Here is a 24820-nt window from a genome sequence, read left to right on the forward strand (position 1 = left end):
CGCCGCCCCCGCATGGCATGCCGGACTAACAACAGCACAACGCGCCAGGATCGAAACCCTCCAGAGAAGAGCCTGTCGGATCATACTTGGCCCTGCATATACCTCCTACAGGGAGGCGTGCAGCACCCTGGACTTGCCTACGCTAGACGCCCGGCGTCGTGACCTATGCCTCAGCTTTGCTAAGAGACTGATAGAGACCGAGACATTCAGGGACTGGTTCCCACCTACCCGGGGCGAAATCAGCTTAAGAGACACCCGAAACAAACACCTCCTGGCCACCACAAAAGCAAGGACAAAAAGATACCAGAACAGTCCGATACCCTTCATGACCACCCTACTAAACGGTGGTCATTAAGGGTACTGATTATGATTGACACTTACTTAGTATATATATATATGATAGATATGTTTGTATTCTAAATTCCGACGTATCCGTCTTCAACCTACCTGTTTTAAGGCAGTGGTTACCTGTTATTTTTAGAACGCATTTATTGTTAAATAGGAACTATTATGTTATTGTAATCGATATAGATTGCCGAATGTCTCTAGTTTTTAAAAACAATGTGAAAAGTACGCAATTCAGCCTATGGCTGCGAGGTACTTCCCATTTGCGATCACAATGATCAAATAAAAACCATTCATTCATTCATTCATTCATTCATTCATTCATTCATTCATATGGATTACATCCTCTGGGAACCCCATTAACTGATGCGAGTGTGCGAATAAAATAAAAAGTTTTACAAAAAAGTTGCCTTCATTACGAAATCTACGTGGTCAGGAAGGTTGAACAGATGACTTAACACACAGAGAATGGTATACTAGTACCAAAGAATGGATTCTTAATTTTGGGTCTTTCACATCTTCTTCTCTGAGTTTGGTATTCTAGACATAAATATTTTTTTGTAATTTACGGCAAATATCTGCTCATTTTATAGCTGCATGATTAACAGTACGGTAGAAAACTTTTTTGTGTGGAAATGGACGAAAATTGATGCGTGCGCGGATGTCATCCATATAATAAAATCAACATGGCCTGAAATAAAAAAAATGACAGATCTTATGGTAATAACCTAATAGCGTTTATCTCATGAGAATAAGCTCACCATTGAGAATCATAATACTACATAGTAGTAGTAGCAAACACAATAGTTACAAAAGCCCAAAGTTGAAAAATAATAACAAATATCATATAGGAAAGTCTAGTTTAATGATTCATTGATATCAGAATACAATGTGGAATAAAATTAATTACAATTTCTTTGTAGTTTAACCAATTTACAAAATTCTTGATTGTATACATTATATTGATACTTATGAACATAAATTTGAATACATAAATGTAAGCTGGCTGGAATAAAATAAGCTTCTCAATTAAATTGCACATTGACAATTGTAACATATCACATTATCTTTCACATTCCACTTCTGCAAATCATTTTAACAAAAATGTTTCTTAACTTAAATAACGTATTGTATTTTTTAAATTTTCCTTGATTTGCTGATTTGACAATTTTGATTATTGCAACCACATCACAAGGAATGCTATTCATGTGTACATCAACGTCTTTCCAATACATCGCTGTAATGACCTATACAATCAACTTTTTCCAAATCCATTTAGTTGAACATGTCTACAATGTTGCATGAACCTCCATCACAGTGGAAAACTGCCACAGGAGCATTATTTCCTTCCTATATGCTGTTGCTGTTTTTGTTTCCATACCTTTTCTGTTGAACATGTTAGTTTGTAACAAGGCAATGGACCTGCCTTTGACACCACATCTTACCCAACAATGGACAAGAGCCTATGACGAGAACCTCTATTAACACTTTGGTAGGTAGACATGTCCACCTCACCTTCACAATCTTCAACAACTTCATCAGGACATTGCCAACAGCACTCATAATATACGGTTATCATTTCCTTTGGCTATCATTGAACTGATACAACCTCAGTATTACAGTTACTATTGCTGTACATAAGATATTCAGAATAAAGAGACTTACACAAGTGTATGTACAAACATACTGTACTATCAATGACTTGGTTCCTTTGACTTGTTCTGTTAGTGTTGTAGGTTCAATGGTTACAAAATCAATGTTAAAGAGTAACTGTTTGAAAATGTGCATTCGCAATAAACTGCAGAGAATGAACAGTAAGGTTTGCACTGATGTTGAATGTAAATTATCTAAATCACTGTCAAAATTCACTAAACACAAAACAGCACTATTTGCAGTGCCACATTACAAACAAAAGAATTAACTAAACATGCTGGAATTGACTGTTATGAACTAAGCATTCATTAGGATATGTGCTTAGATTATTACATATGTTTGTTTTCCTTACTGAATACATATCAATCACAATACAACACATTCATATACATATGGCTGGCTTCTTTCCTAGTGAAAATGTCAAAAAGGTTGATATCTAGCTAACCTGTACTGAACTTCTAAGGGAATCTTTTCCTCAAAATTCTTAGCTATTACATTACTTGATGTACAAATTGAGCACTCAATCACACAATGATGTGTTTTATTGCTTGCGTTGCAGTTGTTGTAGTACAAAATTCTGGATATAACTTTCAAACAAAATGTTTTAAGGAGGTCCATCAATATCATTTACAAATAATAAAGAACTTGGCTGATAATGAAAGCAACAACAAAGAACATTGGAATTACAAAATATTTCATCTGGAATTAAGAAGTTCATTTTGATCACTTTGAATAATCAGGGCATTTAGAAAGCAATCAATTTACCTTTAGTCAAATGTTTAACCAACATAACATAAAACCTTGCAGTACAGCAGACTGGAATACATGAGATGTTCTATACTAGGACATTTAGATAGTGTATGTCTTGCTGTGTAGTCTTATATGTATACTACCTAGACAGCCCTACTTCTTAGATACATAAATTTTCCCTGATATTTTTTCTTTTGTGATACAAACATTGGAATGGCATCACAGCTGTTTTGTTCAAAGAGGTCTCTAAACACTGACTAGCACCTAGAACAATCACAAGAGGTGTTATATCATACATACTCTATTGAACTTTTCTCTGTAACGTCTAGAGTATAGTGACAAGATACATAGGAAGAAGATAGGACATGGCTAACTCTACAGGCTTGCAGTATATTACAGTATTAGAGTACATTTTGTAAATCAACATGTTTTGCATGTGCCTCAGCAACAACATCTCTTACAACATTCATGACCGTTGTTCAAATTTGACAACATTTACATAATCTTTTAACTGTCTCTTGTACAGAACAAAGGTAATCTCAAAGCAAAGTAATTCTGAAACATGACAGTGTTGTGTACGACTAGATCCATGTATCAACTCTATACAGCATCATTCAAGGAATGTTACTTTTTTTGCATTACCACTGTAGGTGGGGAGGGGGTGTCAACTTCAGTTGATGAAAGGCATACTTACATCAGGCTCTGTGACAACTTTAAAGCTCTTTGAAGGAGACTTCAAAATTTCTAAATGCATTTGATAAGTCTGTCAAGACATTTGGACTGCAATCATAGATTAACATATTAAGTACTACGTGGTCATGGTGTTAGCTCTAATGTTGTGAAGCCTACAAAAGCTGAAGAAGAAACTACCATCTCATTTCTTCCTGTGGAACATGCTGGCTATCTTGGTACCCTGTACTGAAGACTTGTCCTTGAGCTGTCCCAGCTTGCTGAGCAGTTTTGTCTTGGCGTCTTCGCTGGACATGGCGGCCGCCAGGTTCCCGAGACTGGCGCCCACAGGGACGCTGCTGTCGTAGGGAACCTTACTGTCCACCTTCATCTCATACTCCTTAATCATGGAAGCAACCACCTCCTGGAGAAGGGAAAGAAGGTATACCTGGTTATGCTATGGTCACATTTGTACTGGTGCCCATAGGGGGTGTAGTCCCGGCTGGGCCCCGAAGACACAAATTTGTCCCGGTGCACTGCCAGACACCGGAGGGGTACATGTACCTCTCGGTGTTCTCACGATTAGCTCACAGCATCTATTTGTTACTGGGTCCCGCATTGATTTAACGTGTTCAAAACTTCTAGGCCCCGGCAGTGCCCAAAAAAATAGCCTGGTAGCCACAGGGTTCCCCACAGGGCCACGCCCGAAAGTGAAAAAAAACAGCGCATGAACTGACTGGCAGGGCCCTTTTTTCCAATTAAGCATTAGCAGGGGAAAAAATTGATAGTGCAGAATAAACAGGGACCCCTTTTAGAGCTGGGATTCATAAGTTCTAAATTAAAGAAATACTCAAATCAAACATCAGGTAAACTAAAACACAAGCAATCTGACAAATTTCAAGTTCAAGTTCCCAAGTTGTATTTGTCTCCACCTTCCCCACACCAAAGAAGTGCCCTACTTGGTGCTGCGGTGCGATGTGCTCCATGTCCTGTCTCAGACATCTCAGGCCCGGCAACATGCACTGGTTAATCAGGTCATCAGAAATAACTGGGACTCAGGTTAAGGAAGAAACTGCCCAATCCCAGAGAAAATGAATTGTCAGTAAGAAGTTCTCAGGACACTATTCAGCTCTTTCACAACAGAACTTTGAACTGCATTTGCAAGACTTCATCTACATGCATTTTAATATCTGTCAGTAAAACAAGCACAGAACGATGAGTTTTTCTGTTGAAATCTCATCAAGAATGTAAACGTTTTCTTTGCTCATGGGTTAGATAGCAGCTAATGCTGATACCAAATTTGAGAGACTACTGTCATACACAGCCAAAAGAAAAGGTTGAATTTTGCATATGAATATTCATCAATGTCACAACAGAATAGTTTGATCACCGAATGCTTCAATAATGTTTTTCCAATAACATAATATTATACAAAAAAACACTATCAATCCTAACATAGACGTTCTTCAGTTTTTCCCTACACTGTTAAACAATGAGTTGACTTGATAAGAAGGATACAGCAGCAGGACATGGCTGTGAAGGCCTCGAACAGCTGCATGGCGATGTCTGTTCTCTTGGTCTCGTTGATCATCAGGTTGTTGTTCCCAGCCATGATGGCCAGACGTGGTAACACAACTACAAACACAATGAGACAACAAACATATTACTCATTGGGACAATGCCTACAACAATCCTTACATGTCACAATACATAGAGAGACCTTCCAATATTGTACAAGTTGCGGTGTTGCAGTTCATGGTCAGCTTGAATTCTTCACCCCATCATAGTATATGTATTCATGTAAATCAAAAAGAGAAAGTCCCATCATAAAAACGATGGATTACAAGATAGGTTTCAGGGACAGCCCATGCACTGAACTGCAAATATAAAACAAGTGTAGAGTGCATATCATTATCCTTTCCAACAAAGAATCCTTCATTCTTCTGCACTGCTTGCTTACTATTGCTGACTGAGACCATTCTACTTACATTCATCTCTGAACTTTGGTTCAGCGTTGGGCCCGATACGTGCGAAGGTCCTGATGATCTCCACATGAAGCGTGTGCTGCTCACGGTACTGTGGGTCGTCCAAGAACTGCTGGAACTGCATGTGCACACGGTCCAGAGTCTCCTTCTGCGTGATACTCTCCATTATGGTACCGAAGGCAGGGACTGTCGCAATACGAACAGACCTGGGAAAAACAAAGTTTAGTATAAGCAATGTAGGCTTCTTCCCTCTGCTTGCACTTTGTTCTTTTTTACTTTTATACATTTCCTTACTTCTCTATGTATTGTGTGAATAAATAAATAAATGAAATGTAAGGACATTACAACAGAAAATTAAGAATCCCTCCTACGCCACTATCCCCATCTCCCTTGCCTTAAACAGATCACATGGCGTTATAAAGGAGCAAGCCAAGCCAAAGAGACAGGTAGTCAAGTTACTCAAGTACTATCTAACATGGTCTAATAACTTTGAAATGTTCAGAAAATAGTATGTTGCAGTAATTAGTAGATATATTACTACCAGTTTTGCTAGTAAATGTAGACATTATGATAAATAGAATATCTCATAGTTGGCCACTGTTAACAGCTGAATGGTGCCTTACATTTCAGGGTCTGTAGACAGTGTGATCAGGGCAGGCACCACTCTCATGGACACCAGGGTCTCCTGTACACCCTTAATCAGCATCTAGGGGAGAACACACACAGAGTAAAATGCATAGTTCTGCCACCTAGTGGTAATAACAAAAAATGTAACTGCAACATCTGAAGCTTACTGTAAGGTTGCAATGACGAAAATAGTGTCATCTACTTTATCCCTGCACTCATTGTCAAGGTTGGTTTTTATGAACTAGAGGTGGGATACGTTGATGAAAGTTAGACATCCAGGTAGTAAGATACGCCAAAAATAATTACTCAAGCAACTGGATAAAGTTTTGAAACAGTCAGACGTTTTAGACAGCATCCACTGTCTTTCGTCAGTCGTTAGTCACTGACGAAAGACAGTGGATGCTGTCTGAAACGTCTGACTGTTTCAAAACTTTATCCAGTTGCTTGAGTAATTATTTTTGGCGTAGAGGTGGGATATTTTTTGTCCCTTACACATATCGATTCTTTACCTGTGAGTTGTTATAATAGTCAGGATTGCGATCATGTGACATATCGGATTCAGCACAGATGAATGGATTTCAGAATAAAAAGACTTTAACTACAATCCTTCTCAGTAATAAGATACCATGGGACAAAAATCATGTATATGAATCGTACCTCAAACATTCTGGCTGCAGATGCTCGGACTAAAGCAGAGGTGTGGACGACGCCGTCCCACAGTACGGTCAGCAGGGACTCGTGGTACGCCGCGTCCGACCTGAGGGAAAGACTGCCTGTGTGACTAACGCACATCACCAGGTGTAAGGGAGGAGGTCAGCAAAATCAACATTCAGAATCACAAGTGCTTTGAAATATAATTCAGATTCATCAGTGTGGATTTCTGCATCAGGAACTGGAGACTGTGTAATGAGTAAGGTTACACATACATTTAAAACAAAAAGTCAGGGTAGGTTAAGATCAGCTGTGTAACAGTCATAACGGTACAAATGTGAGTTATCATTATGCTATTAGGCATCCACAGGCTTCAGGATTGGTGTGACTGTCATTTAATACCAAGGACAGGAGCATAGTATATCAGTGTAGGATTGGTAGGAAGAGCAGGAACATTTGTTTGCTAATGTCGCTCAGCAGGATGTAGATGTAGATATTGCTCAACAACTGGGAAAGTAATGGCAGTATTAGTGTGAACAACATTCAGCACCAAGGACAGACGTCAGCATAGATAACCATCAGGGTAAGGAGGACTAGGCAACTATACATTATTACTGTGACTACCATTCTACACCAGGGAGCAGGGTATGAGCATCAGTGTAAAGATCATTCAGCACTAAGGACAGGACCTACGATATCAGCACAGATGGGGCCAGGAGAAATAGCGTCAGAGTGGAAGTCAGTCAGCATCAGAGGCATATTAGTACAAAAGTGACAGAAATGTAAAGCTAGTCAGTTATTAATGTCGCTCAACAGGAGCTCATTACTGGTGCAGGAACTGCTCAACAACTGGGAAAGGAATAGCAGTATTAATGTGAACAACATTCAGCACCAAGGACAGATGTCAGCATAGATAACCATCAGGCCCAGCAGAAAGAGACAACAATATCAATGTGACTGTCATTCTATACCAGTTAGAGGGGTATAAGCATCAGTGTGAACATCATTCAGCACTAAGGACAGCACAGATGCCACTCACCCCAGTTCCAGGAATGCTGCTTGGATGCTGTCCAGAGGTGCATGGGAGAGGGACAGGGTTGTCAGGATGTCTTGCATGAACTTGATCAGTTGCTTTCTGTCTGACTCCTGTAGGAAAAGATCTTCATTATGACAAATGTACCTAAATTGCTTCTGGAGTTGGAGACTGTTGTTCATAACAATCAATAATTTTCTCTATGTACATCTATACGAGATAATTTGTTGAAGTGCCCAGTGACACAAAGGGCAGCCACCTTCCATGCTCGAGGCACCTCCATGAACGGACAGGTGCAGCCCCAAACAAGATGCTCCTCCCAGGACTGAACTAGGGTCTCCCAGTTACCAACTACTTGGAATCAGGAGCTCAACTGAGGGCTGATACCAGTTGAGTTATGGGGTCATCCCTAATAGATAAGGTCAATAATGTTCTATACAAAGCTGCCATGTTTTAACCCACCTGGTGGAAGACTGCCAGCACCCCAGCTGCGTACAACGGGACTGTGGCGCGTGTGAGTGCCGTTCGACCAGACAGAATCTCTCGATCTATCATGTGGAGTGACACAGGCAAACAAACAACTAGTCAGAATGACATAAGAACAACACACTACAGCATGACAAATGCCTAGCAGACATACAATATCTTTATCTATTCCAAGGAAGGACCATGCATGTATGTGTAAAATAAAACAACTAAGCTCATGGATATGTAATTGTTGTGGCCTACCTAGCTTTACTTCTAGTCTGTTCGATGGGGAAGATCTCTCAGAGAAGGTAGAAGGATCCTATTATAGCCCTTTAATGGACAGGGACCAACCATTAGACACCAACTCCCTCGATACAGAGGAGTTGTCTCGTGTCAACATGTGCTCACAATATTCACCCAATCCTACAGGTACCAGCTCCACATCCTGGTCCTCACCTAACACCTCATCATCCTTCAACCCTACATCCACCTCCTCCCCCTGCACTACCCAGTCCCAAGGCAAAGGTAAGGGAACCTTACAACATTTACACATTTTATCCCTGAACTGTAGAAGTATCAAAGGTGAAGGTAAAAACGCTCTCTTCAGAGCCCTAGTAGCCACTGAAAACCCCGATGTTATATGTGGCAACGAGTCACACCTAGACAATGAATACACAAATGCCGAGATTTTCCCAGAAGGGTATGATATCTATCGTAAAGACAGGAATAGTCAAGGGGGGGGAGTCTTCATCGCAGTCAGGTCGGACCTGGTATCATCGCCCATTCAGGACTCCACAGAAGCGGAAATAGTCTGGGCTATGATACAGCAGACAGGTTACAGACCTCTCTGCGTGGGCTCAGTGTACAGACCCCCATCCTCAGGACTTGGATACCTGGATGAATTAGAAAAATCACTCAACAATATTGCAAACAGACCCTCACCACCTAACATAGCCCTGCTAGGGGACCTCAACTTCCCCGATATTTCATGGACTACAGATCCGCCCTCAGTGAACCCTATGCCTCAATACGGCATGGCTCCCAACATGAGATTTCTAAATATTATGCAAGAGGCAAACATTACACAAGTGGTTCATGCACCCACTAGAGGATGCAATATTCTAGACCTAGCCCTCATAAGTAACCCAGATCTGACTGACCAGGTAAGCATCATTCCCGGCATAAGCGATCATGAAGCGGTCACACTAAGTGTTAAAACACACTTAAAACCCAACCAAAAGAAACCTCGAACAGTAAACCTTTACAGAAAGGCAGACAAAACTGCACTCTCTGAGGGAATCCAAACACTAGAAAGGCAATTCCAAGACCGAATCCCATCTAACTTTACTGCTGAGCAGAACTGGGATTTCTTCACCCAAGGCTTGAGACAACTAATCTCTAAACATGTCCCACAAAAACAGTTGTCAAGTAGGTACCACTGCCCATGGATCTCATCCAGTATCAAACGGGCAATCAAGAAAAAGAAAAAACTGTACAACAGGGCTAAAGAAACAATGTGCGAAACCGATTGGGACAGATTCAAAAATCACCGCAAGGAAGTGAAACATAGGGTGAAGAAAGCTCATACACAATATATTAATGAAATTATGGAGGAATCTCTAGAAAATCCCAAAAAATTCTGGAGCTACATAAAGGCCAGGAAACAGACAGCCACTGGAATAGCACCCCTCACACATCAGAACAAACTAGTATCTGACAGCCAAACAAAGGCCGAAGCCCTAAATAAGCAGTATGAATCTGTGTTCACAGATGAAGACACAACCAACATTCCCGACCTAGGCCAAAGTCCACATAAAGATATGCCTCAAATAAATATCACCAGGGAGGGGATACAAAAGTTACTCGAAGGAATTAATCCATATAAAGCCTCTGGGCCAGACATAATCCCATGCAGAATCTTGAAAGACTATGCCTCGGAAATAAGTCCCATATTACACTTCATATTTAATCAGTCTTTGGAAATGGGCCATGTACCAACTGACTGGAAAAATGCTTATGTCCATCCTATTTTCAAGAAAGGGGACAGAAGCGACCCAGCCAATTACCGTCCGGTCTCTTTAACAAGTGTCTGTTGCAAATTATTAGAACACATCATGTATTCGGCAGCAATGAAACACCTAGACACGCACCACATCCTCCTGCCTACTCAACACGGATTCCGAGCTAAACATTCTTGTGAGTCACAGTTAATATGCACTTTACAAGACCTCACTTCATGGTTCGATAAGGGACACCAGATTGATCTAGCCATATTAGATTTTTCCAAAGCCTTTGACAGCGTACCGCACATACGACTCTTGAACAAACTAGAATACTATGGAATAAGGGGAGCAAACCTAAAATGGATTACTAACTGGCTCACAAACAGACACCAACAGGTAATTGTTGATGGTGAAATGTCGATGCCCACGAAGGTCAAATCAGGTGTACCTCAAGGGACCGTACTGGGTCCACTTCTATTTCTGTTATACATCAATGATATAGACAAGGGTATAACTTCACAGATCAGACTTTTCGCAGATGACTGTCTCATATACCGCCCCATTCATTCCGAACAAGATCAACAAAGCCTGCAAAGAGACCTGGACACCCTGTGTGCCTGGTCTGACACATGGCAACTTAGGTTCAATGTCAAAAAGTGTTGTATTTTACATGTACACAAACCCAGAAGGTCCTCACACTACATGTATACAATGTTTGCAGAGCCCCTAGAGGTCAACAGTCAGCACCCTTACCTGGGGATCATACTTTCTCAGGACCTCAAGTGGTCAGCTCATGTTAATTCCATTACCTCAAAAGCAAACAGCACACTAGGATTTTTAAAGCGCAATTTAAGGGGGGTCAACAGTCAGGTAAAAAGGAAAGCATACATTTCATTAGTAAGACCTAAACTAGAATATGCAGCCTCGGTGTGGGATCCCCAGAAACGCCACCACTCTCAAACAAACATTCTACAAGAGAAATTAGAATCAGTGCAGCGCAGAGCAGTCAGGTGGGTACACAATGACTACAGACGTAGCACGAGTGTAACTCAACTATTACACAAAACAGGTTGGCCATCACTCCAAGACCGTAGAAAATACTCACGATTGGTGTTATTTTACAAAGCTCTCCACAACCACATCGCCATACCCCTACATAACTACGCCACAAGGAACACCAACATCACAAGAGGACACCCATTACGGTATCAGACCCACTCCTCCAAGACAGACACCTACAGATCCAGCTACATACCACGAACCATACAGGACTGGAACATATTACCTCCAAACATTGTCACATCCACAGCACTGGACAGTTTCAAGACGGGTTTGGCCAACCACATGGGCCTACCCGCATCCGTGTAAATATTGAACTATGCTAAGCAGGCCAACCACTTTTACATTATTGTTTGAGCACTGTTCTGGTTGATTTCGCACAAACACTTTGCAATTTTTTTGATTCGTTTCTTTTTTATGCACCACCACCACCACCGGCCCGCTTAGCCGTGCACCAATCCTCCCTGGACGAGATGCCCCACTGGGGTTTTGTCCAGTATGATTAAGATTAAGCTGATTTTGTTAATTCTGACAGTTTTCTTACATACTAATACACGACGACGGGGAATGAGCCAGAGAGAGAATACAGTATCACGCTTACCTATTTGTTCCTCTGGAATCTTTAAAATTGTCTGGAATTGTGGCTTCAACTGAAATACAAAGATGTCAATTTTAGCCAAAAATGCAAATTCTGTACCTGTTACAATACTAAACAGGGCTTGCAGAAATAAGAATCACTTAGGTGACAACTAAACGTATTTGGATTAATTGTAGTAAGGAAAATCTTCAGATCTGTACCTTTTTCTCTGTGAAAGTTCTCCCAAATGTTCTGCAGAGTTTGTGGAATAGCCTGGCCAGGTTGTGGATACAGGAGGTCAGGGTCACATCCAGGTTTCCTGTCAGCTGTACTAGTCTTGGTACACTGCAAACAACAACAACAATCATCTACACATTCTGTCAAGGCATTCAACAAACAATGGTCATAGTTCCTTTACATTTTAGGACTGTCCATTTGACTAAACAACAATTGATTCCAGATACATTCATATCACTGATTCAGATTTATGCCGTGCTTATAGTTTACTGAAATTCAATAATGTGCTATGAAAGAAATAATTAATAAGTAGGTTGGTAACGTGATGATGGTAACAGAATTCTTCAATAATCCAGATCTGTTAATAAATACTATGTGCTTTGCTATCATGTTAACTATACTGGTCACTGTATTGGCGACATCATTTCTTTTTCTTTGGATTCCCAGAAAAATGACAAAGCAGCCTAGGATTTTTATCAATACTCACAATTCCTCAGACACCCATTGTAACGTTTCGCATGCAGGGAAGTCCGCCTGTTCTATGGTGTCGTCGTAGGCAGTAACAAGAGCTGCAAGCTGGGCGTGGTCGCCGATGATCGTAGCTATGTCATGGAGTGGGGAGGAACCCATGGGGAACCTGGACACTAGGGAGATACAGGCCAAACATACATTACTTGGCTGTTCTCTTAAAAGGAAGCTACACTTAGAATTGAAAAGTCACCATACTAATGGTGGGAGAACTATTACAGACTTATGTGAAACAAGTGACAACTTGACTTTGGGCTATATTCAGCATAGTATATTAGGCTTTTCAATTTTAAGGGTAGCTTTCCCTTAAATACTGCATGTATGCGCCTGAGTTTTTTTTTTCTTTGTCACCATGTAACAAGACCCAGAGGCCACTTCAAGATTACGGGTTACATGAATAGAACGGAAACAGCTGTTGACAGCATACAGATTTTGAGGAAAAGAATGGTGGAAAATTTACAACTGTTTTCATCCATGTTCCTTCATACCATTTCACCATAACATGTGCAAGTCATTTCATGCCAAAACAGAGCCAGGTAATTCATCAAGTAAGGTTAACTTTAATGGGGATGACCCTTACATTCCCTTGTAATAAAAAGTTGTATGATTAGTTGCTGTTATGGCAGTTAGCATGTGCCAATGAGCTGTAGACAAGCCAACTAGTCATACTAATGAGAAACAGACATTGGCAGTTATCCCAAGCCTTAGTTGCAGGAATAAAAAATGGAACATGTCACCATAACGAAAAAATGAAAGTAGCTGTATCTGTTTCTTTACACTTCCAACAAACCAGACATAAACTACACATTACCTATCTGTAATTCAAGTGTTTTAAGAACTAAACCTCAAGCACTCTAGAATAAAGATATTTCGTTATTCTGCAAGGAGAGTTACAAGTGCTTGAAGAAGGAAGGAGGGATAAGAAAGGCACATTCTGATAATTTTAAGGAGACAGCTTTCATGTTTACATTCCCTCCGATTGAAATGATTTAAGAGCAGCTTGAAGAACTGCAAGATGCTTGATATGACAGATATGAGCAGCACATCTGATGAAGTTACCTTCCACATCTCTACATGTCAGGTTTCCGTCCTGTGCGAAGGGTGCAGACTGTAGCACAGCAGCAAACAGGGCGGGGACCATGGCATCCAGGGTGGACACATACAGGTTAAACCTGGTCTCATCCAGCCCTACTGTCGTCTCACCACCGACTTGGTTCATAGAGGTCTGCAACAGAAGAAAGGTCAGATTAACCAAGTATCCCCACAGTAGGCACTTAAGGTTGAGCCTTTTCAATCATACCTTCTATCACTAGCTTTAGGATCACCTCCTTTTGTGACATCGGAAAAATTGTCATGGACTAACTGTTTCAGTAGTACAACCAACATGCCAACCTAATAACGCCCATCTATGGAAACTGCAACTTCTTGAAGTGAAATAAAGCACACCACACCACCACAGCACACAGGCTTGATCATGAATATACACTTGTAGAGGAAAACATTTTGTCTGTGTCTCAGTGCAGAGGCAACATTCTTGCCAACAAATTTGACAGATTGCTGTGATGATAAAGTTGCAGTGTACTTATTTGCCATTTATAATCACACCTTGCCAACCCAAGTGGACACAAGAGACTTACAGCAGAACCAGCTAACAACTGGTTCATGGGCTTTACTCTTACTGCAGCCTAGAGACAAAGGAAATATTCACTGGTTTAATACTTATGTTATCAATTCAAAGAATTTCCTGATTTCTAACCAAGGTAAAACCAGTATGGTTAGTATCCATTTTGAAACACTATCTATAATTCCATTAACTGATCCAAAAACACAAGAAACAAACCTTAAACTGCCAATTCCTTGATACAATGTTTAAATAGAGGGTGGTTTTAGGAGAGTTTCGTGTTTCATACTCGTACAGTTAGCTCTGATAGTGTTAAGACATTGCACGACCCTGACCTTGATTAAATGTTCCAGCCTGGTCATCATGCCGTGTATGAGGTCAGTGTGTAGCCTGTCCAGCTCCTCAGCCCAGGCAGCCAGGGCAGGCAGGAACACCTGCTGAGCTGCACCCACCACTCTCTCCGACGCATCACACATCGCCATGTGCAGCAACTCTGAACCCTGGGGGAAGAAAGCAGTAGAAATCATTATCATGACAATTATTTACTTTTATGTTTTCTCTCTTACTGACACTAAGAGCATGACCCATTTCAACAGCATTTTTGTTGATAGAGAGAATGCCTAGTATGCTTTAAGCTTTAAGCGTCAACATACAGCGTACAAGACAAGTAAGAGAAATGGGCAGTTATTCATGCATCAGAGCCATGTGATTATTAATGACAACAGCTTTTTAGGTTATTCTTTTCCATGTTTTCCTTGTGACTATGTCTAAAGTTCATTTAAATCTAGCCCAAGATCTTCAAAAGCATTACATGCTTTATTTGAGGTGAGTTTCAGACAAAGCCTGTCCCAACCTTCCTACCTGTGAATACTTGTCAACATCATCGATGTAGGCCGTGATGAGGCCCAGGCTCTTTGCCACCGACTCTCGCACCAGATCAGACTTGTCGTCCGACAGCATCTGCTGCAGCATGGACAGCACCAGGGAGCTGCGGATCTCACTCTGGTGGGGGATGGAACAAAACTCTTTACACAAAACCAACGACCGTTTTGACATATGGCGTTATCTTATGTGTGAATGTTCAACGGTATGTTAGATGGCACTCTACATCAGCAACGCTACGGGTGACTTCTGTATTGCTTTGTTGCAATTTCAATGAAATAAAATAAAACTGACAGAACTCTCACAAGCACAATGCCAGAGCAATGCTTCCAACATCAAGACTCTTCTAGCATTCTGAACAAAATGTACTAGCTACAAATAAATACCCACCCACATACAGCAAGTGCATCTGGCCTTGAGTTAACCATACATACAAGACAGAGCAGCAACACAGAGTCATATAAGCTGCAGTATGGTCATAGTCATCCATTACCAGTCAATGATATACTGTAAGGTATCAAAAGTTCAACAACACTAAAAATGAGGCACTGTCTTACCGGTAAGAATGGAGCCAAAGTTCCACAGGCTTCAGCCACCAGTAGTCTTCTTTCTTCATATTTATGGTTAATCTGTGGCAAAGGAATATTTCAAACTGTTAATGTCAAGCAAAGGAATATCAGGGAAACAAACAGCACTGTACAGCATTAAGAAATCTAAAAAGATGTAAAACATACTAATATTAACTGGTCACTGATAAAAAAGTTGCATGCAACTTCTTTTCCATTTAAGCTAAATCTTCTAAAAACTTTCTGACTGTTCTTAATCTTAAGAGGAAACATCTGCCCCAAAACAAATTTAGAAGACTTTCTTCTTCTTTTTTTCCCCCTGACCTGTTCCCAACACTGTGGCAGCAGTTCTGTCTCCACCCGTTCCTGGCCAACATGCTCAGCAAACGTCACACATCCTGTCAGGATCATCTGCCTGCAAAATAACCATAGACATGTTTTAGAGACAGAAAATAGCTTCCAACTTGTGACTTTTATACCACGCCGATGGACAGTAACCTTGTGTGAAGCAAACCAACAATTTCTATCTTTTATAGATTTCACAACTATTCTTAACTAGCTCTTAGAAATCCTAGTGTTAACCATTGTCCTAATGATCTGTCTTGTTGCATTTCTGAGAGCCTAGTCTTACCTCTGCTCCTCATCGGGTCTCTTGATGAGGTTGAAGAGGATGTGGAGGAGTTTATCTCTCTCCTTTGCATCAGGGTGGAGCGCTACTGTGCACAGGATCAGTGGGATCAGTTCCTGTAACAACACAGTTTCAAATAGTCAGTGCTGACACCATCCTACACAATTGTATCCAGTAACTGTTGCTTGAGTACCTTTTTTTTCCTACGTATCTTATTACCTGGATGTCTTACGTTCATCCACAAATCCTACATGTTTATCTTGGTCATCCAACATCCAACACCATAATGAGGTCACTTAAAAGTTCCTGAAGATGATGGACCATTAAGGTACATGTATAACCTTAAGTCTGACTGCATTGTATAAACAGCATTGAAAGAGATCACTATCATGGCTCTACATGTATATGCACATGTATGTATTGATGTTGTGTCATCAAAATCAGGTCAGCGTAAGGTGAACATACCTCTCTCTTGGCAAGTAACACATTAGGTACGATGTGGGGAAGACACCTGGCCAGCATCATCACTACACCTTCACCTGAACCTGCTATCTTGGACACCTGTACGTGGGGAAATAGAGATGTTGCTGTAAATAAGACATAATCTTTTTATAAGGCTGAAAACTCAAAAGCCAAATCAAGTTAAAGAAAACATTTTCACTATCATCAAGTTGACATTTCCAGTGCTAAATTCTAGACACTTGTAGTCATATAATTCATAACACTGTCAGGTTCTAGGAAAAGCCATTATAAACCATAAGGATCAACAACAGTATGATACTCACCTCACTACCTAACCTGTTGTCCACTACAGTTTGTGTCATACTTATCAATGTCCTACGGAATGCTTCTGACATTTTTCTGAAAGGAATATCAAAAAGACAGTGTAAGAGATACATGTACATTTGTACAACCAACTCATTAAGAGTTAGACAAATCACCTAGTGATCAAGCATTTCTTTTTCATTTTTCTTAAGACAATATGAATTGTGACTTAAATTCATATTGTTCTTTGTAACTTATAAGAATATACTACGCTACATTTTGGAAAAATTAACAGCAAGTTTTTGATAGCCGCTAAACAAAATTCCAGAAATAATACAAATTACCATCATAAAATGGCATACAAAATGATGCTTGCTTTGCAGCAAAGTTGATGGTACAGACTGAATGTGTAAGGCACAGTACTAACCTATTGGGGATGTCCCATTTCTTGAGTTCCCCCTGTAACATGCTATCCCCCTCCTGTGGTGTAACATCTAGGGTTATGTCTCTCACGCCCTCCGACCCCACAGTAACCTGTAACGACTCCTCCATCTCATCAGGACCAGCCTGATCGGCTTCAGTTCTGTCTTCTGATCTACCATTGGTTAATCTAGATCCTTGATTGTCTTCATTTGTGCTAGACTGGCCAATGGGAGGAGTCCTAATATCTACATTTGGGTCCAAGTCAAATGCTGCTGCTGGTCTTGGAATTTGCTTGTTTGGTGTTGAAACTGGAGTGGAGAATTTTGGAGTCTGCAAAGCTTCTATATCTCTGTAAGGTGACATAAAGTAGTGTTTAAACTCAAATACTCCTTCAAAATTCAGCATTATTTTGATATTAGTCTTAAATGCACACTTGTAACTTTACAGATCTATTTCCATCAACTGTTTATAGAACATTTAGTTCAGCCATAACTACACTTACTAGAACAAAGCTTCCTGCCAAACATACATGTCATTAACACATTTAGCTCGGTTTGTAACTCAGTAGAGAGTAGTGGCATGTAAATGATGTACATATAACTGTAGTTACTTTTAAATGTGGCCATGCAAAGACACATTTGAGTTGATATATGAGGAAAGAGTAATCAGTCTGCAGGTTTGATGTCTTTCCTATCAGCAATGAATGGCTACTGATATAAAGTTAATTGTGATGGCAGGAACAGTATGGGACTCAGAGCTACACCACAGCTGCTACCCCCTGGCCAGGTTATGGGAATTGACCATGAACTGGCAACATGCCATTTTTGTCTCAACTGTTTAAATGGAATGTCTCTATCTTAGCAGAGTAACTGTATAACTACTAGCATCCGATATAATGCAAAAGCAGTAGGCTGACATGAATCTTTGCTTCATTTTGATGTATAAACTATCCTGCATTAAAAAGTTGTATTTGTAAGAACTCACCGTTCTAATGTTGCAACATGTCCTAAAAGTGAATCGTTTTCCTCCTTGAGTGATGCTATTTGATCCCCTAATGCTATAATCTCAGCATCCTGAAATACAAAGGGTAAGTTTCCTTGATTACATTCTTCATACTTTATTTCATTTCTTCCTAACTCAATATCACTAATATCTTGCTGACAATAAAAAGCTGCACAAAGCACACATGAATTCCATCATAAACATGCATAAGCCTCATTTTCATCTTGTCTCAGCTCTAAGAATAAACGTACCAACATAAAAGTTATGTCAATGAATTCCTTGAAGCTGTTGATGGATAGATATAATCATTACAAGTCACGCTTTCCAAGCAAGGCTTTCTTCAAGTCTCAGAGAGATGTCAGAGAGATGTTCATTACCAGTCTTTCCTTTTCCTCTTCCAGTTCTTGGATTTTCTCCTGTTCCTGGTCGTCCTCTGGCTCTTCTACCTCCACAACGTCCTCCCCACACCCGAAGTCCCGTACGTCCAGCGTCGGCGCCACGTGGCTCCCGTAGTCCCGGTACAAATGCAGGAGATCTGGTGGCTGCGGCATGTTGAGCCCAACGTCGTCCCAGTCTTCAAAGTCCTGTGAGGACATGTGAAGAGTAGTGGGGTCAAACATATCTCCAGCTACGGTTGTACAACTACAGCGCACATGATACATGTCCAACTCTCAAATATATCTCTTTGAAACTTTTAAAACTCTTGTACTAGAAGCGATAGGTCAAATTCACTGAGAACATCATACTGCTGTAGTACTGGTGATAAATTGTTTGTTTCTTTGATGGTATGAAAAGTTCATGATACACGAGTAGTGCCCACAAAATGGTGCTGCATAATATAAAGGTCATAACTTAAAACTCAAATATCCGTCAAGGAGACAGCACCATTGCTTAACATCTTACAATGAGTCTGTAGCACCAAAGTGAACGTAACCTTGTGTGAACTATTGTCATTGGATTCATCATCATGAGGAACAAGATGATAAGGTGGACGACAGTACTAACCTGGTCCTCACACTCATCAGAGAAGGTTATGGAGGTGAGCTTGAAGTCCTGCTTCAGGAGGTATTCATTCACCAGGAAGTTCAACGCTCGCTTCTCATGTGGCTTCACTGGCTCCTATAGACAGATAACTGATGCATTAGGGACAAGCTAGGAAAGTCTAGAGAGTACAGAGTGAATATGATAATGCATGTACACAATTCATGTGGCTTCATTAAGATATATGAAGCATCAAGGTTATCAGAATTATTACATATTTTGGAACTTCAAATAATCAATCTACCTGATGTAGATTTTCTGAACTGAATTTCTGGCCAAATCAAATTTGTTCTATCAATCTGGTTGGGCAATGATTACATGTTCCACCACTCAGTTCACTAATCAATGATCTTTTTAATCAAGAAATAATAATAACTACCTCCTTTGAAGTTGCCTGCTGAGTCTCTGTCTTCTGTCCATCAGTGGCCATGGGAGATGGGATGTCTGTTTCTGTAACATCATGTAGACGTGTGTTGCTCAGGCTTTGTACCACTCAAGACAAAGATGGACTAAACAGAGTCATACTGGTATGCTTCAACACAAACCCTATTGCATTATTTCTTAAAGCAAAATATTTCATTCAATTTTTATTTTCAAATTCAACTTTCTAAAAAATGACACTGAAAAGATAATTTTTATTTCAATGCCATATATCCTAAGTGTATGAACCTGCTGCCTCTGTCAGGTTGGCCCGTAGTCCCTTGATTGTCTCCTTTGCCTTACGCAGCTCAAACTCCAACACTGAAAACAGAGTGGGATGAAAAATTACTGTCAGTACAACTTACTGAAAATAAGCGGATGAAAAATTACTGTCAGCACTACTTACTGAAAATAAGCTGGCATTGACCAGAGTCATGAACCCACATAAGAGGTTATAAAGACAGGAATTCAAACTTTATGGACATACATTTACAGATGAAAAATACAAGCTTAACTTTATGTTGTGTGTTCAACTATCAAAACTTGGCCATAAAGATATTCAATTCTTTTACTTTGGAATGGCATAACTGCACTAAAGTAATGGGAACATTCAATCTCAAGTACATACTTCAATGGTAAATGACTGGAAACATCCAGGAAAGCTCAAACTCATATTACTTTTCAGGACTTTTCAGGACTTTTACCAAAAATATCACCCCGAGAGAGCAATTTTTGTTTTCATTGCCTTCTCATTGGTTTTATGTGGACATGTCCATAAGTAATTCTGAGGGTATCTCGTGCACAGCTGCTAACTGATCCACATGTCTATAGGATGACGTCTGGGAGATATGCGGGTTACCCTGGAGGTTACAGACCTGATACCGCACATCATTACTGAGAACATCAAAGCCACAGTTCAAATCATACTGTACATACATATTAGCCCCGAGAGTCAAACTGTACGGTGGATTCACAACACAGCATACCATATACTGTACCAGAGAAGCTATGATCAAAGAAGGTGTTGTTCCTTGCTTTGACAAGTTCAGTACCAAACAGCTACTGATGAAACGAAAAAAGCAAACACATCTAGACAAAAAATCTACCTGTAAAAGTTTCATGGCCACCACTCATTGGTCATAAAGATATTGACTCAAGATTCTAATCACAACATTATTAATTCATTGGCCAATCTGTTATGTACTAATCTAGATAGGGTCATTGCGATTTATGACATTACCAAATGGGAATGGGAAAATGCTTAAGTTTTCATTCAGAGCATCACTTCTGGAGAGGTTGTGGCATTAATGCCATATACAAGCTGTCACAGGAGTTGGTGCTGATGGAAAGGTCTGTACGGTCTTGGCTTTTACATGATGGATCTGCCAACAGAATCTGACATCACTGCTGTAGATACTTTCAAGGCTGCCATAATGCTGTTCGGAGGTTAGTTGGAAGGTCATATGCAGTGGGATATATGTGGTATCAGAGTCTGTAGGGAGCCTCTAGTCAATCAATTACACTGAAAGGGAGGCAGTTACGAGTCTTACAACCTTAGGGGAGTAATGAGGGGAATATTCCATTATTTTTCCTATATAATTATAAATATAATAATACAGGAACTTCTGTTGACCTATAGCTGAACAACTGCATCAAGAATTCTGATCTGGACTTTTGTGACATTAAAATCGTCGGAAGTTCAGGCAGTTTCTTTTTTACTTAACACAACAAATGGTTGTGAATTGAAATGTCAATGATCATGAAGGTTAGACATCCTGGTGATACTAATAGTTGTGAACTGAATTTACGGAAAACCAAATTACACTTTCAGGTACGTGGATGTAGCTTTCAAAGCATCTTTCAACTCATATTCCAATGGATGGATATAAGAAATAAAAGTACATTACCTGCCACTCTCTCATCTGTCTGATTGGCCCCGTCATCTGAATAACGTGCAAAGTCCAAAGAGTCAAATGTCTGTTCACTGGATGTGCGATCTGTGGGGAGACAAGAGACATATTTATACAGCTGAAACCTGTCAATTTTCTATCTTATATTCAGGGATACTTTACTTAAATAGTTTGGGGTGGTCTTTGAAATTCTAGGAAATAAAGGGGGGGGGGGAGTACTTCAAACCTTTTTTAGCCAATTGTTTAGACCAGCCAAGGACTGACAATCGAATCTTACCTGCTGGATGAGTTACAACCTGGGCAACAGTCCCAAACAGGGAATCACATCATCCTTGTTCATGTCCCTGGTTGTATTTTGTTCAAAGTTAATCTATCACAGGTGGGAACCCAAAGGGAAAATCCAATCTTCATGTCTCCCAGGAAGATGAAAGAAGAGAAGCAGATTTGGAAAACAATACATATAGCCTTCTCTGCACTAACAGTAACAGCTTCAGCATCCACATTGATCTATCAATATCATGAAGCAAGAAGTAATTTCGCAGATCCAGAGAAGCGCAGACTATCTCGTTATTGCATAGTGTGCTTTTCCCTTTTCATTTCACTGCATGGGTCCCATTGGAATAGATTCCACAAAGATAGTTATTTCCAATATCTATAAGACGTTTCTAGGTCAAGAAGGTTACAGTCAATGCTCTCCAGGGCTTGTTACTGATCCTTACTTCTTTGAAGTCTGACAGATAATCCATAACAGTTTCAATTATTGCCTGAGATTACTTAGATACTATTGATAAAATCCTGAGTATAGCTCTTATGATGTACAAATAAAAGGATGAAATTTGTCTATATTTCAATTCGGTTGCAGTTGGATATTCCAATCACCTATCTGCCAAGGCAGCAGTATTCTACATTACTGCACAGTTGGAAACTATTTAACGAACAATTCTGGTTGCTAACAAGATACAGACTGGGCTTGCTACTCAGGATCCCCTCTGTGACTAAGCGGAAACCAGAACCCAGGGCAAAGTCATGCCGGTTGCATCAACCAGGGAGGTTTAAATCAACCTTCTATGCATCAACTAACCTAGCCTGATTGAATCGAGCTCATAGCGTCTGCCCGTAACTGGTCATCCCTGCGGGTAGCGGCAATAAAAGCCCCAGACAGCATGAGTTTGCGTTATACAGACTACAGGGTATGCCTAAACACCTCACCCGACCTCATCCGACCTCACCCGACCTCATCCGAGTCTAAAATGCAGTGTATACGGGTTAGGGAAATTATTTGACGTTCTGGATACGTTAAATATGCAATTATAAATGCAAAACCAGCGGCAAACTTGAAGTATTTACCAGTTTTTATAGGTAACGGGAGGTCAAGACGGCCGGCGCAATGAATACATATGAAGAACTTCCCCATGTAGACCCCAACAGTGGCATGATCCAATATGGCGGCCAGAAATCTTCTATCATGGAAACGAGCGGAGTAACTTATAAAAACTGGTAAATACTTAGAGTTTGCTGCTTGTTTTGCATTCATAATTGCATATTTAACGTATCCAGAACGTCAAATAATGTCCCTACCCCGTATACACTGCATTTTAGACTCGGATGAGGTCGGGTGAGGTCGGATGAGGTCGGTTGAGGTGTTTAGGCATACCGCAGACTACAAGTACAACTAATTATAACAATGTTCACAAAGTTGGCAAAATTAGAGTGTTCTATTCAGTGTTCTCATTTTTCTGCTCAAGTAGATTGCAATGGCAAAAATTTCAATCACATATCATTCTCAGATTCTGAATAATAGATTCCTATAGATATGATAGAATACAAATATACAGCCATCTGAGACATCATTTCATGTGTATGTAAAGTGTATTTTGTAATGCCTGTGGTGTAATGAGTTGCTACCATCTAAGCTTTCCTTCCACACGATTTGTACTAATCATCAAAAGTAGGTCAATGAGAATGATCTGGATAAGGGTGCAGGTATTTATTAAGCTAGACTATAAATAAACTTTGGCCCCAGTATGTATATTTGCTTTGGTTTGTGCACAGTTGTTATTTCGTCAATAATATTGAATCCATCAATTGTGCTGAGATCAATCATCTGATGATGTTGATACAAATTGTAGAAATACATTTTAGTTATGGTAACATTGTAATGTCATGATAATAATCATATCCTGCAACAACAAACAACTTCCCTGTCAATATTTCACTCTACACTGAACTAAAATGATTCGATGATGACAAAGCCTAAAATGTAGCAATAATGTACACTTGTAAAACCAACTTGGCACAAATTCATCCGTAAATACCTTATGATGAATTTAGAGTGTTCTGTATACATTTTCAAGTGACTCTAGTCGTGGTTTACGCTTTCGTGATAAAAGTAAACAGCTCCTCCACCCCTCACCAGGACATGTCTACCCATGCCCCTCCCACAACCAGCGGGGGGCATAATGATAGATTTTGTTGTTGATGTTTACGACCAGCTAAACATAAAATATCTATGACACTAACGGTACTCACGTAGGTTGGAGGACGGCTGTGTGTGAACCGTCTGTGTCTCGAAGTTTCCCGGGTTCGAGAAGAAATCTCTCAGTCGCGGCAGTTCACAACCACTTTCCAGCAGCTCGGTGTGAAGCTCTAGCGCCGTCAAAATAAACTTCTCCTTTAGCAGTTTGTGAGCCACGAGGTCGAGCGTTATCTCCTTTGGACTCTCGTCTATCGTTTCTGAATTTTTGTCGTCTATACTGTCCGATGTGTCGTCATAGGGACCCGCTAAATCCTGGTCTTCCGTGTCCGATTCCATGAACGGATTGGTCGCCATTTTGAACTTGGGAAGTCAGCTGATTTTAAAGGCTATGTATGGAGGTCCTGGTGCAATGACTGTTAGACGTTTGCATTTAAATATGGTCGGAAGTAAGAGTCTCTTGAGACTTACTCAGTATCTTATGCAATACCCTAGTTACAGAAG

The 24820-nt window shown here is 40.3% G+C and overlaps 1 protein-coding gene across 5 annotated transcripts; it reads right to left on the bottom strand.

Annotated features, from left to right (window-relative positions):
- Nucleotides 1-1191: 1191 nt before the first annotated feature.
- On the bottom strand, nt 1192-24698 carry LOC136439196 (RAB11-binding protein RELCH homolog). 5 transcript variants are annotated; one of them, XM_066434460.1, is made up of 28 exons: nt 24373-24698; nt 21841-21930; nt 20183-20254; nt 19893-19963; nt 19478-19591; nt 18850-19056; nt 18455-18543; nt 17475-17819; nt 17068-17143; nt 16748-16843; nt 16286-16398; nt 15979-16069; nt 15646-15717; nt 15068-15208; nt 14542-14706; nt 14223-14270; nt 13645-13810; nt 12545-12701; nt 12042-12165; nt 11845-11893; nt 8176-8261; nt 7720-7826; nt 6687-6786; nt 6026-6108; nt 5406-5608; nt 4936-5052; nt 4377-4465; nt 1192-3841 (listed from the first exon to the last, which is right to left on the bottom strand). In XM_066434460.1, the coding sequence occupies exons 1-28, from the start codon at nt 24671-24673 to the stop codon at nt 3623-3625; spliced, it is 3591 nt and encodes a 1196-aa protein (XP_066290557.1). In that variant the 5' UTR covers nt 24674-24698; the 3' UTR covers nt 1192-3622. The 5 variants fall into 5 exon arrangements, with proteins under 5 accessions (XP_066290557.1, XP_066290554.1, XP_066290555.1 ...); XM_066434457.1 differs by having other exon boundaries at nt 4350-4465; XM_066434458.1 differs by having other exon boundaries at nt 6687-6810.
- Nucleotides 24699-24820: the final 122 nt, after the last annotated feature.

Source organism: Branchiostoma lanceolatum, chromosome 7 (genome assembly GCF_035083965.1).
Source record: "Branchiostoma lanceolatum isolate klBraLanc5 chromosome 7, klBraLanc5.hap2, whole genome shotgun sequence".
NCBI lineage: Eukaryota > Metazoa > Chordata > Leptocardii > Amphioxiformes > Branchiostomatidae > Branchiostoma > Branchiostoma lanceolatum.